At 47.3% G+C, this 20,414-nt stretch overlaps 1 protein-coding gene across 1 annotated transcript in view; it reads left to right on the top strand.

The window, feature by feature from the left end:
• LOC128530464 (NLR family CARD domain-containing protein 3-like) overlaps positions 1–19,285 on the top strand; it is a 44,207-nt gene extending 24,922 nt beyond the window's left edge. The window contains exons 5-7 of the mRNA XM_053504428.1: positions 8,524–8,697; positions 18,176–18,349; positions 19,186–19,285. Coding sequence (XP_053360403.1) covers positions 8,524–8,697; positions 18,176–18,349; positions 19,186–19,285 — 448 coding nt within the window. The remainder of the gene's footprint in view (positions 1–8,523; positions 8,698–18,175; positions 18,350–19,185) is intronic.
• The last annotated feature ends 1,129 nt before the right edge of the window (positions 19,286–20,414 follow it).

Genomic DNA, 20,414 nt, shown 5'->3' on the forward strand with positions numbered 1-20,414 from the left:
TCAGGGGAAATTCTAAGCAAATGTCATAATTCTAAGAATTTTCTTAGAATTTCCTAACTAGGAGCAACTTTTAAGCTCAAGAAGCTTTGTGAATACGGGCCCTGGTGTTTAGAAGTTCTGGGAAATAAAGTGTATCAGAAAGTTTTGGAAAAGTTATGGGATTTTCTTAGTTTTTAATAAACATTTTTGGTTTGAATCAAGATGGTGGCATGAGTGTGTGTAGTGAGCTGTGCATGTCTATGCACAAATATAACCAGGGAGTGGACTTCAGCATCGCACACACACACACACACACACACACTAATGGAAACACTGCTCTGTCAGGATTCTTTTCAAAGGTAAAGTGCAGGTTAATCTGTTTTATTTTTACTTTATATTTTGTATTAGTCATTTTTATATGTTTACATTTTTGGGTTTCCATTATTTCTTATGGAGAAATTCGCTTTAATATTCACGTGCTTTGGATTACAAGATCGTTTCCAGAACCAATTATACTCACAATCCCAGGGTTAACTGTACTTTTATTAAACTGGTATTGAAAAAAGTATTGTTGAGGACTTAGTATCAAAGTCAGGGTATCAGTATCATTTCTGAACGAGACCCCGCCCTGTCTGTATACATACTAAAGCATTTAATCATCCTTTACAATAAAATAATCAAGTGTAAAGAGACAATATAAACCTGTACCCAGTGACAGTTGTATCTTGACCCTGATGCTCTTCAAATAAATGAGAAAAATTAATATATTAGTAATCTAAAGCTTTTTCCCTTAGAATGGGCGTGGCTATACATGTCACTCAGCAGATCCAATCAGCATGATAGTTTAGTGTGTGTAGGCGAGTGGACAGAAGAAACAGACAAAAAGCACTACTGCTTAAGACTCACTGAGCTCAATTCTGTTTCTGACGAGTCATTCAGTTATAAACAGCTTTACATTAATGCCGACACTTTTTTCAAAATGAAATTAACACACATTTACAGAGAGCATTAAAGAGTGTGTGAGGGCAGTGACAGTATTATCCAAAGAGGGAAATGTCAATATTTACAGTCACATTATAATATTTGCATTGACTTTAATCATGTAGCAATTTTAATATTCTTAAGACACTCAAAGACTAACAAACATGAAGCACAATTCAGCTTTATATTTAATATCTCTTTATCCTCCTCTTTCTTTCTTTTGTATCAATAATGTACTTTCTCCACTTTGTTCGTCTTTTAATTTATTTATTTCTGTTATTTTGTGGCTTGATTCTAAGCTTTAGCAGCCCTCATACTGTACACATTTTTTATTCCCGCCTGGTGATTTCCATCTCAAATAATAATACACTGTTTTGTTTATGATTAAACTGATTTTCTTTGACCGATACCTGAGGTGGGGCCGTGTACAATACCTGAACTGACAGTGCAGTGTGACGGAGCAACCGAGTACGACAAGAGGTGATCTGTAGTTATAAAAATCAGGACAACCCGGAAGTACAAAATGTGCAATTCCTCAAATGATCACTTGGTCTAGGACTAAGTAAGCAAATCCCTTAGAGCTTCATGTTAAAATGTCCAACTTTACAAGAGAAATAAACATGTGTACAGCCTGGTACAACACAGGGGGTAAATATTTATGTAACCTATCAGTTAAAATTATATTAAGCCATAAACTTATGCATAATTAACCACTGACCCTGTTGTGAGCCTGAGCAGTTATTCATTACACACATGTGCTTTACTCAGGAGTGACGAGTGTTTCTGCTAACAGCAGCGGCTCTGGAGCGCAAAACACAAACTAAACATGCAGCTGCTGGCTTTTAGAAATTTTTAATGATTGATCACTCGAAATACATAGGAAATTAACTGATCATCAACATTAATATTTAATGATCTCATCAATACTGTTCACATTTAATTCAATAATTTTACTGTACAGTCCTTAAGTGTTTGCTGTTCAGATTAAGGAATAAATAAATGAGTATCAGGTGATGGAGAGAGCAGATAGTCCAGTCTGGTTAACAGCTCATTATTAAACTGTCACGGAGGGGGAAAAGGCAGGAGAGGAAAAAGACCCAATAGCAGACACAGATACTCTCAAGGGAATTTATTAGGGGATTAAAGGGTTAAGTTACAGCCACAGGGGGAGTGTGTGTGTGTGTGTGTGTGTGTGTGTGTGTGAGAGTCAGCGCGCAGCAGGGGGCGGCACGAGTATGTGTGTGTGTGAGAGAGTAAACGCGCAGCAGGGGGCGGCGTGTGTGTGTGTGTGTGTGTGAGAGAGTCAGACAAGGCGTGCACAGGGTGCTTTGGGGAATACCTTGTGACGTAGCGGGAGTCCGGGCAACGACGTCAGGGGATCCTCCGTGAACCCGGAAGTGGGAGCGCACAAATTATCCTCGGATGTAGCGCAGAGAGCGGCCAAGCGCTATGCGGATTTCTGACGTGGTTTCGCGTTGCGGTCGAGGATAGAGGTGCAGGGGTTTCCGACTTACGTCCGTGAGAAGTATGAGCACGGCGCGCGTCGAGGGAGGTCCTCCGAAGAAGCGGAAGTCTTCTTGCGCCGCGGCGGGGTGCGTCACTGGCCGTGGACCGAAGAACACAATCGGCGTCTTTAACCAGGTAAGAGTCGATAACCAGTATATCCAGCCGCGTGAACAAAACAAATCCAAAGGGCGAGACTGAAGTCAGGAAACTAATACAGGCAGGGTCATACACGGGAATCAGTCCGAGAATCAGGCAAGGTAAGCAGAAGGGACGAGACGAAAGAGGAGTCCAAAGGGAAGCTGGGTCAGCAACGAGACAAAATCCAAGGAATCAATAATATTCACAAAGACGTAAGGCACGCGAGCGAGATACTGCGGCACCAACAGGTGCGCTCAGCTTGCTTTTAAAGCCTAGGGGTGATCCGTAATCAGATCCAGGTGTGCTGTGATGAACGCTGGGCGTGCTGAAAACTCCGGGGTGGAGTTAGGATTGTGAGGTGTTAGCAGGAGGTGGCTGGCTTGTGACAGTACCCCCCCTCCTACGGATGCCACCTGGCGGAATGGCCGGTGCGTTGGGGTGTTGGCGGTGGAAGTCATCAATAAGGGACTGATCCAAGATGAATCTGGAAGGAATCCAGCTCCTCTCCTCAGGGCCATACCCCTCCCAATCTACCAGGTACTGGAGGCCTCTGCCTCGTCGTCTGGCCTTCATAAGCTTGCTCACAGTAAAGGCCTCGCTACCATCGATAAGACGGGGAGGAGGAGCCGGGCGGGTGGGTGGATTCAGTGGGCATGAGGCCAGGGGTTTTATCTGGGATACATGAAAGGAAGGGTTTATCCGACGCATGGTGGAAGGCAGATGAAGTCTGACGGTGCAGGGGTTGATGATTCTGGTGATGGTGAATGGGCCGATGAATCGGGGAGACAGTTTGCGTGAGGTCGTCTTAAGTGGAATGTAGTGGGATGACAGCATCACTCTTTGACCCACGCGGTATAACGGTGCCCTGGAGCGGCGCCGGTCGGCCTGTTGTTTGAAGGCTGAAACGGTCCGGCGAATCCTAGATCTCGCCTTTAGCCACGTTCTCCGACACCGACGAATAAAGGCTTGGGCTGAAGGGACCTCCACCTCCTGGGACGGGAACAGAGGAGGCTGATAACCGAGGCAGCACTGAAAGGGGGAGAGACCCGTGGCTGATGTGGGTAGGGAGTTGTGGGCGTACTCGATCCATGGTAACATCCGGCTCCAGGAATGGGGTTCCTTTGTGACCATGCACCGAATGGCTGTTTCGAGATCCTGGTTAGCTCGCTCCACCTGGCCGTTGGTCTGTGGGTGATAGCCCGAAGATAGACTGGGGGTAGCGCCAATTAATTTGCAGAAAGCAGACCAAAACCGGGCGGTGAACTGGGAGCCCCGATCCGACGTGATGTCTGTGGGGAGTCCATGAAGCCGGAAAACGTGCATGATTAGGAGCTCGTCTGTCTCCTTGGCTGTAGGGAGTCCAGATAGTGGGATGAAATGGGCTGCCTTGGAAAAGCGATCCACCACCGTGAGCACGCAGGTGTTACCCTCCGAGTCAGGGAGTCCCGTGACGAAATCGAGGGCGATATGGGACCAGGGCCTGCGAGGAATCGGAAGGGGTCTAAGGAAGCCAGCGGGGGGTTTATTGCTGGTCTTGCTTCTGGCGCAAGAGTCGCAGGCGTTAACGAATTGACGAGTGTCCTCTCTCATGGTGGGCCACCAAAATCGTTGCTGAACCAGGGCCAGCGTGCGTGCCGCGCCGGGGTGGCAGGCCAGTCTCGAGCTATGTCCCCACTCCAGGACGTGGGACCGTTCTGCCTCTGGAACGAAGAGTTTGCCTTCTGGTGTCTGTGAGGGGCCCGGCTGTTGATAAAGCGCGTTCTTGACCCGCGATTCAACCTCCAGTAGCACCGCTCCCACGAGGCAATGAGGGGGCAGGACGGTGGCTTCAGGTGCCTTAACGTTGGCAGGAGAGAACTGGCGAGAGAGGGCATCCGGCTTCGTGTTCTTAGATCCCGGACGGTAGGATAGGGAGAAGTTAAAACGTGAAAAAAACAAGGACCACCTTGCTTGACGAGAGTTTAGGCGTTTGGCGGTACGGAGATATTCCAAATTCCTATGATCCGTCCAAACCAGGAATGGGACTTCACTGCCCTCTAGCCAGTGCCTCCATTCTTCCAGAGCGAGTTTCACTGCCAGCAGCTCCCGGTCGCCAATACTGTAGTTTCTCTCGGTCGGAGAAAGTCGGTGGGAGAGAAAGCAGCACAGATGCAGTTTATTATCCTTGGGCGACCTCTGAGACAGGGCTGCTCCAACACCCGAGTCGGAGGCATCCACTTCAACCACAAACTGAAGGCGTGGGTCCGGTTGAAGTAGAACAGGAGCCGAAGTGAATCGCCTCTTCAGATCCTGAAAGGACCTAGCCGCTTCCTCCGACCAGATGAATGGGGTCTTGGCTGAAGTTAGCGAGATGAGTGGAGCGGCTACTGAGCTATAATTGTGGATGAACCGCCTATAAAAATTAGCGAACCCCAGGAAGCGCTGAAGTTCCTTGCGTGTTGTTGGGGCAGGCCAGCCCGTGACTGCCTTCAGCTTGGCAGGGTCCATTTGTATCCTAGACGGGGCAACAATCAAGCCCAGGAAGGAGACTGTGCTACTATGGAACTTGCATTTTTCGACCTTGACGAACAGCTGATTCTCAAGCAGCCTCTGGAGAACCTGACAGACATGTATCTTGTGTTCCTCCAGGGAACGCGAGAAGATGAGGATGTCGTCTAGATATACAAAGACAAAGACGTTTATAAAATCCCTGAGGACGTCATTGACTAGAGCTTGGAACACGGCCGGGGCGTTGGCTAACCCAAACGGCATGACCAGATAGTCGTAATGACCCGACGGGGTGTTAAAGGTGGTCTTCCACTCATCCCCTTCTCTTATCCTGACCAGGTGATAGGCGCTGCGAAGATCCAATTTCGTGAAGAATTGGGCCCCCTGCAGGAGGTCGAAGGCTGTGGACATCGGTGGCAGGGGGTACCGATTCTTTACGGTGATGTCATTCAGCCCCCTGTAGTCTATGCAAGGACGGAGGGTACCATCTTTTTTGGCCACAAAGAAAAACCCCGCCCCAGCGGGTGATGAAGATGGTCTAATGATGCCGGCGGCTAATGACTCAGAGATGTATTGGTCCATGGCCCTCCTTTCAGTATGTGAAAGTGAGAAGAGACAGCCCCGAGGCGGGGTAGTGCCAGGCAGGAGGTCAATTGCGCAGTCGTACGGACGATGAGGTGGAAGAGAGACGGCCCGGGATTTACTGAACACAGCCTTGAGGTCGATGTAGTCATGAGGGAGCACGGAAAGGTCGGGAAAATCCTCAGGGGGTCCTGATGTTACGGTGGGGCAAAGAGCAGATTTCAGGCAAGAGGCCAGGCAGAGAGGGCTCCATTCGAGTATGGTATTGTTCCTCCAGTCCACGCGCGGGTTGTGACGAACAAGCCACGGACGACCAAGCACCAACTGGCACTGAGCTCTGTCCATAACGAGAAAGGAAATCTCTTCCGAGTGATTCCCAGAGGTCCTTAGGGTTACCGGAGTGGTGCGTCGGGTAATAGGAGGGAGTGGCGTTCCATCAAGAGCGTGGACGCACAATGGGATGTTCAGGGGAAGAGTAGGAATGCATAGTTCCTTGACCCTTGTGGCGCTGATCATATTCTGGTCGGAACCGGAGTCGACGAGGGCATGGGCTACGTGGGGCTGATTGCCCAGGAAGAGCGTAACGGGAAGGACTGGACGGCCTCTAGGCAGCTGCTCTTGGGTGCGCCCCTCCAGTGTGCCTAGGTTCACTGGGGGTCCTGGCTTTTACCGGGCATTGCAGACGCAAGTGCCCAACCTGACCACAGTAGAGGCATGCTCCAGCCTGCATCCGGCTTTGCCGTTCCTCTGGTGAGATCCGGGTTCGTCCGATCTGCATGGGCTCAGCAGGGGCGGCAACTGGCATGGTCAGTGAGGAAGAAGTTCCAACCCGTTGCCCGGTCTGGCTAAAAGTGCGGTGCCTACGTCGGAGGCGTGAGTCCACTCGCCCTGCTAGGTCCATTAACCCATTTAGGTCTCCAGGAAGTTGCTGAGAGACCAGCTGGTCCTTAACTGGTTCAGAGAGCCCATTCAGGAAGGTATCGTAAAGCGCCTGAGTGTCCCACTGAGCGGCGGCTGCCAGGGTTCGGAACTCAATGGCGTAGTCATAAGCAGATCGGGGACCCTGACGGAGCTCCAAGAGCTGCCTAGCGGCCTCCCTTCCCACATGGGAGCGGTCGAACACTCTCTTCATCTCCTCTGTGAAGGCGCTGAAGGTGGCGCAGCAAGGGTCGTTAGCGTCCCAGACGGCCGTTTCCCACTCCCGGGCTCTCTCCGTAAGCAGGGTGATTATGTATGCCACCTTAGAGCGCTCCGTAGGAAAAGCCGAGGGTTGGAGTTCAAGTAGCAGAGAGCATTGTGATAAAAATGAGCGGCAGGTGCCAGGGTCTCCGCCGTAGGGTTGAGGGTTCGGTAGGCGAGGTTCGTGCCGTGCTGGGCGGTCATGCTGAGCCAGGGGTGCGAGTGTAGCTGGGAGAACCGAACAGACCTGCTGAAACTGGGCTGACAACTGTGACAGACTTTGTGACATCTGTTGGAGGCTTTGCTGCTGAGAATTAATAAGAGCACCCTGTTGGGCGACGGTCTGGCGAAGCCTAGCCTCGGTTTGGTTACTCGTCCTGGACTGGAGTCTGGTGCGGAGGCCCGCCCTGGGGGAAGAAGTGTCTGCTGGGTCTGCCATGGCCGCAGTATACTGTCACGGAGGGGGAAAAGGCAGGAGAGGAAAAAGACCCAATAGCAGACACAGATACTCTCAAGGGAATTAATTAGGGGATTAAAGGGTTAAGTTACAGCCACAGGGGGAGTGTGTGTGTGTGTGTGTGAGTGTGTGTGTGTGTTTGTGAGAGTCAGCGCGCAGCAGGGGGCGGCACGAGTATGTGTGTGTGTGAGAGAGTAAACGCGCAGCAGGGGGCGGCGCGTGTGTGTGTGTGTGTGTGTGAGAGAGTCAGTCAAGGCGTGCACAGGGTGCTTTGGGGAATACCTTGTGACGTAGCGGGAGTCCGGGCAACGACGTCAGGGGATCCTCCGTGAACCCGGAAGTGGGAGCGCACAAATTATCCTCGGATGTAGCGCAGAGAGCGGCCAAGCGCTATGCGGATTCCTGACGTGGGTTCGCGTTGCGGTCGAGGATAGAGGTGCAGGGGTTTCCGACTTACGTCCGTGAGAAGTATGAGCACGGCGCGCGTCGAGGGAGGTCCTCCAAAGAAGCGGAAGTCTTCTTGCGCCGCGGCGGGGTGCGTCACTGGCCGTGGACCGAAGAACACAATCGGCGTCTTTAACCAGGTAAGAGTCGATAACCAGTAGATCCAGCCGCGTGAACAAAACAAATCCAAAGGGCGAGACTGAAGTCAGGAAACTAATACAGGCAGGGTCATACACGGGAATCAGTCCGAGAATCAGGCAAGGTAAGCAGAAGGGACGAGACGAAAGAGGAGTCCAAAGGGGAGCTGGGTCGGCAACGAGACAAAATCCAAGGAATCAATAATATTCACAAAGACGTAAGGCACACGAGCGAGATACTGCGGCACCAACAGGGGCGCTCAGCTTGCTTTTAAAGCCTAGGGGTGATCCGTAATCAGATTCAGGTGTGCTGTGATGAACGCTGGGCGTGCTGAAAACTCTGGGGTGGAGTTAGGATTGTGAGGTGTTAGCAGGAGGTGGCTGGCTCGTGACATAAACCTGATGGAAAGTAAACCAGGCAACTTTATTAACAGTGTGTGTGTGTGTGTGTGTGTGTGAACATGAGACAACAACATAAACATCTGTAAATGATTAGCAGTAAAATGTTGATCCGTATCCAGAGGATGACTGAAAGGCCATAGCAGCTGGTTCCTCTACAGGGTAGATGTGTGTAATGGGGTCATGCAGTAATGATTACATGTGTGTCTGCGTGTGTGTTCATTTCTCTTTCAGTCTGTGTTTGTGTAACCTGACAGATGAAAGCTGTAGAGTTCTGTCCTCAGTTCTCAGCTCAAACTCCTCCAGGCTGAGAGAACTGAACCTGAGTCACAATAACCTGCAGGATGCAGGAGTGAAGCTGCTCTCTGCTGGACTACAGAATCCACACTGTACACTGGAGATACTGCGGTACACACACACACACACACACACACACACACACATACATATACACGCACTGTAAAGATCGCCCTATCAGGTTGTTGCCTCCTTCCCTCCATCCACACCCCGCCCCCAAAGCCCCCCCTCCCCCAACGCTAATACACCTTGTTAGTGTAATAGCTATTTTAGTGATACAGATGGTACTCAAGCTGTATTTTGGTTTTACCGCCATGTCTCACAGTGGCAGCATTTGTGTTTGTGTGTTAGCTGGTTTTTACACCTGAGTGCCGCTATATAACAATAGACTGACGGTGTAATTAGTTTTAGTCAAATCATTAAAACTAACAATCGACTATGGCACTCTTTTAAGAGGGGGTTGGGAGGTGTTAATTGTTGGCTACTTGTCCGTCAGAGCCTGTCTGATTCATATTTCATTAAGGAAATCTTTTATCCAATACTTATTGATTCTCTACAAGGGCACTAACTGCACAGACCAAACTTTTATCTTCTTGTTATAAAAATTATAAATATTGTGGCATAGGCGGGGCTTCGGCTGGCGACCATCATGCCTTGCGGGAGGGGTTGCTGTGTGTTCACCCTGTTGGGGAAGGGTGTTTGGGTCAGTGGTTTCGGCCCTGTTCGTGTGTGGAGGTGTATGTGACGTGTTGAATGTGCGCTGGTTTATGCTTAGGCTGAATTGGATGTAGGTTCTCGTGTGAGTGTGCTGCTCGTGCTATACATGCTGTGTGCAGAATAAAGTCCCAGCCATTGCATTGGGCAGCAATTAAGCTCACTCGTCTCTCCAACGTCCTTTCCGGTGGTAAAATGCTACATTGGTGTCAGAAGTGGGATGGAGAGTAATGAGTTACATTACATTTACATTTAGGCATTTGGCAGACGCTCTTATCCAGAGCGACTTACATTTTTTTTTTTATCTCATTATACATCTGAGCAGTTGAGGGTTAACACTAGAACTACGAGAGAGGGGCCATTTGGCCCTATCCCCCTAGCTCTACCAGAGAGGGGCCACTTGGCCCGGTTGTTTTTACCTAATATCCTTAATCACGTGTGAACAGTTGCCTTTGTTCTGTAAATGTGGCAATTACTTACAGAGCGACGTACAAGGTGCTATTGACTTTACAATCAGGGATCACAGTCATCTAGGAGCAATATGTAAGGGGCCATACCATGGGTACAATTGGTGTAGAAAAAATTTATTCAAAGATTCCAAAGTTCAAAGCGTTTATTTTCTTAAACAAAAAACATACAACATAAATTCAAATTCAAATTTTATTTGTCACATTCACATACATACACGGTACGGCATGACTGCCCAACAAATTGACACAATAAGAAAACACAATAAAATAGAATAAAAAGAAAAGCATAGAAGAGGCATACTGAAGACAAATGGTATGTAAATTCCACTCATTTATCTCCACGTAGCCTTCTCCCAGCATAAAAACTACTACCACTAATAGAAAAATATATATTTATATAAGTGTGCAACATCTGGTGTTTGTGTATGTGTGTGTGTGTGTGTGTGAGTGACCAGTATTTTAGCAGTTCAATTGTCTGTTGGCACATATCTGGCTATAAGATAAGATATAGATATAAGATAAGGGATAGCGTTGCACATGTATTTTGACTTCAAGTCACATGCAACCCAAAACTTGATTCCAAACTTGTCAGGTTTTGTGGCAATGTACTGCTGGAAAGGACAGCGAGACTTGGTTGGAAAAAGTTGCTCGTCGACAGTGATGTGCTGGCCCGGGTTGTAAGACTTGATGCAGTTAGTAACAAACATCTGCCAAACGTTTAAGATTGCCGCGAACTTGTCCGTTGCTACGCGTTGAGTGCGTGTGTCCTTGTCATCGAAGCGTAGGTGTCTCATGATGTCCTGGAAGCGGTTTCGGGCCATCGTGCTCTTGACGTGCGAGATCCCCAATGTTGCCGACCATGCATCAGCCAGCGACGGAATTCTGATCACCCCCCTCCAGAGAAGGATGGAGATGAACGCCATCAGTTCATGGACAGACATGTCCCAATCTGCTTCCATCCTGCGGCCATACTCAACTGTACATTTTCTTATAGTGTGAAGGATGTCCCAACTAACCAAAAACAAGAAGCTCTGCAAGCGATTTTTGATGGTTCTTCTGACTTCTCCTGTTGGCTCTCCATCACATGTATATGTTTCTAGTTGGCCGTGAGGGAGCGGCCTCCCTACTTCTTCCTCAACCCACACTGTGCCATCTTTTGCCGTCTCATAGCTGGAATTCTTCTGTGTGGTCTGTGTCTCCAGCCGACTTTTCTTCTTAAGAGGAGTTCTACTTTCTAACCTGGAACATATCTCATTACCTGAAGACATGTCAGAGTCCGAACTCTCTTGCAAGTGAATGGATACTTCCCCACCATCCAAGTCACAAGAGTCCATGTTTTGCAGCAGAGCCAAAGCCTCAGCAGCAGTGTAATGTCTTGGCATCTTTGCAGCTTGTTCGTACCGATAAGTTCTTGAAGATTGTGAATGCATGTAGTAAACTATCCCTTTTATTCCCAAGTTTAGCTTGTCATCAGTAAACAGCCCTGCCCACAGTCATCCAAACCACAGCCACGTGTGAGGTACTTTAGAGTACACTTCTTGGGTGGAAGGGGAGTGACACATTACAATGGGCCACCCATTGTTTTGCAGCAGAGCCAAAGCCTCAGCAGCAGTGTAATGTCTTGGCATCTTTGCAGCTTGTTCGTACCGATAAGTTCTTGAAGATTGTGAATGCATGTAGTAAACTATCCCTTTTATTCCCAAGTTTAGCTTGTCATCAGTAAACAGCCCTGCCCACAGTCATCCAAATCACAGCCATGTGTGAGGTGCTTTAGAGTACACTTCTTGGGGGGAAGGAGAGTGACACATTACATGTCCAAACATCTCAAGGGCCCCAAAATCACCTCAGGCCCTAGGGGGTTAACCACATAAGGCATATTTTAGGTTTCAGACATTTAAACATATGTACTGGTAAAACAACACATGTTGAGCTTGTAAAATACACAAAGATGTCTATGGAAGCAACAATAACAACCCATTCAAATCTAATTTGCTCATGTGTTTTATTCATAACAGATACACATAGTGTAAGTAACTATAAAGTTCACTTTATTCTTCACACATATTTAAGATAAAATAGAATGAAATGATGGATGAAGTGTGTAAGCATATAGTGTTTCACCTTTCATGTTTGTTAATTGAATACTGCTGAATACACCTAATCTTCCCGAAAAATAAAAACTTTGTTTTATATTCATATTATGTTTATTTGTAATGTGTATCTATTCGAATAACAAAGATAAATTGACAAAGATTTTTATCTTTGCTCATTCTGCTCTTTACTTTATTTTATACTTAATTTGTTACCTGAAAGGCTTTCTTTTTATAAAAAAAAAGTCTAATTAGTTTGTGTGTACGTCTCAGACAACTTGCAAAATAGTCAAATCAATGAGAAAGAATTATGATGTAATCCTGATATTTACATATATATATATATATATATATATATATATATATATATATATATATATGTGTGTGTTTTTGACCTTAATTATGTACATTTAAATTATTATATATGGTATGTGGTTTATTTTGATAGGTTAACTGTTTTTGTGGCGTTTAGTGCTCCTTAGCGTGTTCAGAGAGAGAGAGATCACATCACACATACGCTTCTTCCACTCAACTCTTTAGGTGGATTTTTCCCTGGTTTTTGTTCTCCTCTTCGATTTAAATATGGTTTCCCAGTGTCCTTCAAAGCTTTTCTTACTCTGCCCTTCCATTTGTGGGGGGAAGGGGAGTGACACATTCCAATCGGCCACCCTTTAACAAATGAATGGGAGTCAATTGTCAGTAATTAAGTTGTTAGTTTAAAACCAAGGGGCCATTTGGCCTACCTCTGGTAGGGCTGGAGGGGTCAGAAAAACCTGGTAGTTCTAGTGTTAAGGGCCTTGCTCAAGGGCCCAACAGTGGCAACTTGGTGGTTGTGGGGTTTGAACCTGGGATTTTCCGAACCATAGTCCAATGCCTTAACCACTGAGCTACCCCTGGCCCCTGAGTTGAAGCGCACCACGAGCGACCTACAAAAAGTCCTGGCACTGGATCTCGGGGCAGAGCCCTACGTCGACGCTGCGCAAGCGCCGGAGCAAGCTACAGCTCTGTCTGCCAGGGAAGCGATCTGCAGCTACGCCTTTCTTCCTACAACGGCGCCATTGAACCCCACGCATTCCTCGCCCAAGTAGAGCTAGCCACTCTCTCGCTGGAGGGTGACGCGCTCCAGGCGCTGGAAGATCTCCGGGCCGATAAGCGGAAGGACTGGGCAAAGCTGCGGGAGTTGCTCCACTTCCTGTTCAGCGCGGGCGACCGTAAGAAGGTTTTTACACCAGCGTGCGAGGCAGCGTGCAAGGAGCTAGCGATTCGCGGGCTACCCGGAATTCGAGCACGACAAGCCGGAAGAGCTAGCTCGTCATGCGGTTCTTCGGGGACTCCAACCGCCGCGGCTCTGCAAGCACATCCGGTAAGCGGCACCGGCCTACATGAAGATACGGGCTTGTTGCGCGGTGCGAGTAAAAGTAGGTGAGTGTGTTCATTCACATGAATTCTTTGTGGGAGACATTGAGGATGAGTGCATTTTGGGGTTGGACATTAAAAAGTGGGGTGCGGTGCTGAATCTAACTGACGGGACTCTGCGTGGTAATTTTGGGGTAGCCAGGTTGCTAGTACCTAAACCACTGCGGCACACCCAGGGGACGGAACATTCGGTACCAGACCGAGCGAGTATAATGGGCGATCTTCTGCAGCGTAGCAGCGCGGGGTTGAATCCAATACAGGCCGATACTTTGAGGTCGTTCCTTCACGAGTTCGTGGATATTTTCGAGCGCGAATGCACCCATACCAATTTGGTGCAGCCCACGATCGATTCGGGAAACGCAGCCCCTGTTCGTTTGCATCTAAACGGGCTGTCGCCGAACAGAAGCTGCGTGAGATGGCCAACTCGGGCATCATTGAGCCGGCGTCTGGACCGTGGTCTTCACCGGTTGTGCTCGTGCATAAAAATTATTCTTGGCGGTTTTGTGTCGTTTACCGGCGGTCGAACGAGGTAACTGGGTAGGACTCTTATCTGTTGCCGCGGATAGATGATGCGCTGGAACATGTTGCGGGCTTGGTTTAGCTCACTGGATCTGCGTAGCGGGTACTGGCAAGTAGAGCTCGCCCCAGAAGCACGACCTAAAACCGTGTTCTCGATCAGGCAAGGGCTATGGCAATTTCGGCGCATGCCTTTTGGCCTATGTAACGCTCCATCTAGGTTTGAACGGTTGATGGAGAAAGTGGTGGCAGATATTCCTCGCAACTGTTGAGTCGTCTACCTGGACGATTTACTGGTGCACGGCAAGGAGTTTGAGGTCGTGCTAGCTAACCTACGGGAGGTATTTTTGGCTATCCGGCGGGCAAATTTGCAGCTCAATCCCAAAAAGTGCCATCGATGCGAGCGATGTAGGACTGGGGGCTGTACTGTCTCAAGTTTCCGGTAACCAAGAGCGTGTTGTTACTTATTTCAGCTGCGCGTTGTCTGGGTGAGAGGAATTATTGCGTCACGCGGCGTGAGCTGTTAGCAGCCGTCGCATCTTTAAAACCCTTCTTGCTGCAGACTGATCACGCTTCGCTAGTTTGGCTGCTCAGTTTTAAAGAGCCCGAGGGGCAGCTTCACCATTCAGCACCGAGCCGGGAAACTACACGCTAACGCAAACGCTTTATCCCGCCGGCCGTACAGAAAAGAGCGTTGTCGGTACTGCGAGCAGATTGAAGAGCACATGTGCGGTTGTGCCGTAGCTCAACCTCCAAAACCACCGATCCGCAACATCCCCCCCGCTCAATCCTTCGGACCCGCCGGGGGTGATCAGCCGACCAGGCTGGCATGCAGCCGAGTTACTGCCTCGTCTAGGGCAGCGTCCACAGTCGCTTCGCCTGTGCCACAGCTGGACAGTGATCAGCTCGTTGCCGAGCAGGAGAATGACCCGGTTCTGCAGCAGGTACTAGGTTGGGTTAAAGCGGCCCTGTGACCGGATTATACCGCGGTCGCTCATTTAGGGCTAGAGGTAAAAGCTCTACTCGCAGTTTACCCGCCTAGCGTTGCGGAAAGGGTTACTCTACCGCCACTGGAAACAGCCGTGCGGCGCTGGCGAATGTTTTCAGCTGCTAGTACCGAGGACTTTGCGGGCATGTGTGCTAGGGATGGTGCATGGACATGCCGGTTCTGGACACTTTGGGGTGACTAAAACGCTGCGGCGGTTGTGTGCTCGGTTCTACTGGCCGAGCTGTCATACGGACAGTGAATTCTTTGTCCACCAATGCGACCTCTGCCCGGCAAAGAAGGGCCCCGACCAGCGCTCTGCAGGACTTTGGGGTGGGTGCACCTATATAGCGTATGGGCATGGACATTCTCTGCCCGTTTCCTGTTTCCGATCGCGGTAACCGTTATGTGCTGGTAATCGTAGATTACTTCACGAAATGGCCGGAGGCATTTGCTGTTCCTGATCAGAGCGCTTCTACCACAGCTCGAGTGCTGGTGGATAAGGTGTTCAGCCGACTCGGCACCCCGGAGCAGCTGCACAGCGATCAGGGGCAAAATTTTGAGGTGGAGGTGTTTGCAGCAGTGTGCGAGCACCTCGGGGTGAAAAAGACCCGCACCACGCCCCTTCATCCTCAAAGTGACGGCCTCGTGGAATGGTTTAATCGGACTCTCACCACACAACTCGCCGTGCTTAGCAGCGATCGGCAACGGGACTGGGACGAACATTTGCCCTTCGTGCTCTGGGCATACCGCACAGCAGTACAGGAGTGATCGCAGCTAACGCCAGCTGCTTTAATGTTCGGACGTAAGCTCCGCACCCCCCGTGTACCTGGTGTTCGGGCCACCTCCAAAACCGGATTTACCCATGAAGCCTGGGCTGGATTAATTTTGTTCCCTGAAGGACAAACTGTTCCGGGTCCATGAGTTGGCGCGTAAACACTAGGCGGACGCCGGGTTTAAGCAGCAACGGGTCTATGACACTCACAGCCGGGGCCGAGACTTTGCTGCTGGAGAGCGGGTATGGGTGTATTTCCCCGTAAGGAAAAGGGGGCTCTCGCCCAAGCTTACGTCCCACTGGGTGGGACCCTGTACGGTGATTTGCCCAGCTCTCTGATGTCGTCTACCGGGTGCGGTTGGCGGGGCGGGCGCGAGTGGTTGTGCTTCACAGAGACCGTCTCGCTCCCTATCAGCCGCTTGCTGGCAAAACATCGAGGAGGCCGCCTCAGGACAATGTTTGCGCTCCTCCCTCCTCCGCAAAAGGACTCAGGCATTCATACGCCAGCGCTGATAGCCTTCACGCCTCAAAGACTGAGTCTTTGTGATCGGGGACGTCATGGTGATCGGGGACGGTCGGGGACGATCGGGGACGGTCACAGCTCGGGTGGGGGCAGTGTGGCGTAGGCGGGGCTTCGGCTGGCGACCATCATGCCTTGCGGGAGGGGTTGCTGTTCACCCTTCGTGTTTGGGTTAGTGGCTTCAGCCCTGTTTGTGTGTGGAGGTGTGTGTGACTTACAGCTTTTTTTCTCAGAGGTAAACAGAAAAGTGAAGTTGTTTAGCTGTTTAGTGTCACTATGCAGATGTTAAACTCAGTGTAGTTACCGAAATCCTTGGATTAGTTCTCATTAAGTGGCCACACATCACTTCCACATTTTCCTCACTTTTATTACATGAATCTTATGTGAGCATAAACTGTGAAACATTCCACAGGTTTATAATACACCGTGGCCAAGTGCACCGCGTTCCCGCCGATTAGGAGCGTGGTCCGTTACCTAGCAACACTGAACGAAACAAGGCATAATCGTGGTGTTTGACATAGCATAGTTTATTGTCTGCTGTGGTATATCTGATTTATTCAAACACAATAATAAAGCTTTATATCCTCAGGAGGGGTCATTACATTGTTTTAGCGATAATTTCACGGAAGCGAGTTCAGAACTAAATTGCTGCTCCTGCTCCATCTAAAGCACTGTCACACTAAAAATACATATGAGAAGTTCAGAAGCTTCAAATAGAATAAACGAACTAATGAAATTTCTTAAAATGTTATAAAAATAATTAGAGCTAAATCCCTAAATCTCCTTATAAAATATCGCTGATTATCAACGCGGGAATGAATGGTGAATTGTCGATATTTCACGGATATATATAAACTGCATACAGTATATGGAATGAAACCTGAGATAGTTAGATATACGCACTGAATGAAGCATAGATAGTATGCGCCATCCCTTGCGCCATCTGCTGAGAAAAATAAGAATTGAAGGTTGGAAAAGGCAGGAAACAGCATGATCGCCGGGCAGCTGTCAGGAATTTCACGTAAATAAGAGCAAAATAGCTTTATACTGGCTTTTACCGGTGCGATTTTAAAAATGCAAGCATGCAGGTGATTAAGCTCACAGATCTAGGAAAAGTCATGAAAGGAGGGTACTGGAATTTGATCGAGTGTGCAGTATTTTTTTTTTCCATAGCGGTCAAATGACCGCTGCTCGGCGCTTTTAGTAATAAGCTACATTGCCCTTATAAGACTCCTCAAGAACCCGACAAATGTTAAGCCTGTTAACTAACAGTGAACTATAGAGTCTCCAGTGAATAAACAAAAGACAGCAGCGTTTTCTCCAAGTCTGACTCAGTTGTCTGTTTTTTTTCAAGGCACAATAAGGATAAATAATCAAAATCATTACAACCAGAAGTAAAAAGAGTAATAAAATGTTTTACTCAAGTAAAAGTAATGTTACTTTAGTGAACTTTTACTGAAGTACAAGTAAAGTTACCCTTATAAAAATCTACTCAAGTAAAAGTAAAAAGTAGCTCATTAAAAAGTAAAAGGTACTGAGTTACTTTTTTTTTAACAGCGGGGGTGGGATGGGGAATGGAACACCATTGCATAATAAATCTGTTCCCTTTGTTGTGCTCGAAATCAAAGTGGTCGCTTAAATATGACCAGGGGTAAGGCATAAGAATTTGTTGGCATTTCACTTTCAGCTGTGTCTGCATCACTGGCATCTGTTTAGTCCGTCTCCATCGTTCTTGTGAATTTAGCTCGTTTGTTCTCCATCAAGCAATCAATGCAGTGGTTTCCAGGGTGCATTTTTTTCCTCCCCCGTTGTATTATTTGTATTATTTTTCATTTTAATTCATTCATTTTTTACTCAGTAGCGAATATGTAAAATTACAGATTTTAAAAACTACTTTAAAAAGTAGATGTACACAAAAAATCTACTCAATTACAGTAATGCAAGTAAATGCAATTCATTACTTTTCACCTCTGATTACAAAACACACACACACACGCGCGCGCACACACACACACACACACACACGTTTCTGTTATGTGGTAAAGTTTAGTGTGTGTCAGAGAGAAAGATCAGTGTTCTGATATTTTATCATTTCTCTTCCAGACTGCGTGAGTGTAACCTGACAGATGTAAGCTGTAGAGTTCTGTCCTCAGTTCTCAGCTCAAACTCCAGCAGACTGAGAGAACTGGACCTGAGTCACAATAACCTGCAAGATTCAGGAGGGAAGCTGCTCTCTGCTGGACTGGAGAATCCACACTGTACACTGGAGATACTGAGGTACACACACACACCGCACACACACTGTTACGACCCAGTCTAGGGTTGGGCCGCACAGCGATATTAAAGGTGAATGAATAATGGTAAGCTAAAGAAGGAGTGTGGTACTGTTTCAATTCAAAAACGAAACACAGGTAATGGATTGAAAATTATATATTGAAAAAGGTACTATACAAAATAACCGGTGTGAACTTCAGGGTGGACCAAGGCCAAAACAACAAACAGAAGAACTAATTAAGGAAAGCTCTAACTTCCCTACAAAAGAAAACAGAAATAAAACACAATTTGCTAACCTAACTCCCTATCCATAAACAGTTAAGAAAAAAAACCCTCCCACACCCAACAAAAAAATGGCAGCCACACCCCTACAACCGGTGAAAAAAAGAAGAAATATATACATGAAAACACTAACACTTTACACAGAGACTAGACATTTACTTACATACAAAAGATACTAAGTTTTACAGACTGACTAAACCCATAGACCAAATAAATGAACCAAAAATCCACACATCAACCACCAGAAATAGCAAATACAACAGACAAAGAATATGCTGAGCAGTCAAAAGCCACCCCAGCACTGGCTTCTGGGGTGGTTAAATACTGTCGGCCAATGATGATGTCATCGGGGCGGAGACAATCACACGAGCCGAGGAGGAGAGTTGCAAGTCCTGGACTGGAATCAGGAAGGGACTGACCTGCACACATGAGACAATACATATATACACAACAAAAACAACCTGCCCCCCCAGCAGGTTGTAACACACACACACACACACACACACACACAGAGTTGTGATGTACACTGTAACTGTGAGATGTTTTTCTCTCTGAAGGTTGCGTGGTTGTAGGATTACAGATGAAGGTTGTGCTGCTTTGGCTTCAGCTCTGAGGTCAAACTCCTCATCACACCTGAGAGAGCTGAACCTGAGCTGAACTACAATAAACCACACTGTAAACTGGAGACACTACAGTAAGTTACATGTGTGTTTTAATGAAGTTGAATTTCTGGATTAAGACCCAGTAAGACCCTGATTTACTACAAACCCAGGTCATGTGATTTATTCCCTTGTGATATTGGATACATTGTGTTTCAGATTGTATAAATGATGTAACTTTTAGAGAAGAGTGAGAGAACAGTATTTAAATGCGATACTACAGGTACTGTATGTGGAGTGACTACTGTAACTGAAATTATTAGAGGATTAACTGTAACCTCTCAAAGGTCACTTTCAAAATCCTCCGGGACAGGTGGTCTGATACACAACAATCCCAGTAATTTCTACTGCTGCCTGCTTCAGCTCCCCAGCTCCTGTCCATACAATGGGGAAAGAAAAAAAAAGATTAACAATTCAAAGTATGTAGACAATTAAATATAGTCTTACAACCAAACAATAAGAAAAGGAGAAAAACACAAGACGACAGTAAGTCAGTTAATACAGCAGCATTATAATTAAGAAGAACAAAATAAACAAACCATAAGAAAACTTCGGCACACACTGCCAACATGGACACCATGCCCTGAGGAGAACCAGGAAGTGATCATTCAAGTAACGACAGCTCACAGTCACTAAAACATTAATGGGGTGGAGGTTTAGTGGACATGAAGGAGTAAGACAAAAACAATTCTAACTTACTATGTTCTTTTATCTTTAGAAACTTGAGTAATAGGGAGGAACATGTAATATTTGGACAGATTGGTTGTCACCTGCCCTTGATGTGTAGACGACACATGGGGAACACACTTTTCTTCTATCTGCAACCTCTCTGAAGCCATTCATGGGAATTCGACCAAACCATTATTAGAAAGCATAAATGTGTATTAGATATTTCATTTTTTCAGCTAATTTCTGTGTTCTCTCCTTTGTGAGTTTATTGACAGTTATGGTAAGGTTATGTATTGTGTTCTAGCTTAGTAGTGCATTTGATGTTATAGTCTGTCTTTGCTAATTGAGCTTAGCAGCATTTCTTTTGCTCTTTCAGCTGTTTTTCTGTTGCGTGTTTTATTAAAATAGTTCATTAATGTTTGATAAACACAAACAACAGTTTGATAAACCTTAGTAGT

The sequence above is a fragment of the Clarias gariepinus genome, chromosome 9 (genome assembly GCF_024256425.1).
Source record: "Clarias gariepinus isolate MV-2021 ecotype Netherlands chromosome 9, CGAR_prim_01v2, whole genome shotgun sequence".
Taxonomy (NCBI): domain Eukaryota; kingdom Metazoa; phylum Chordata; class Actinopteri; order Siluriformes; family Clariidae; genus Clarias; species Clarias gariepinus.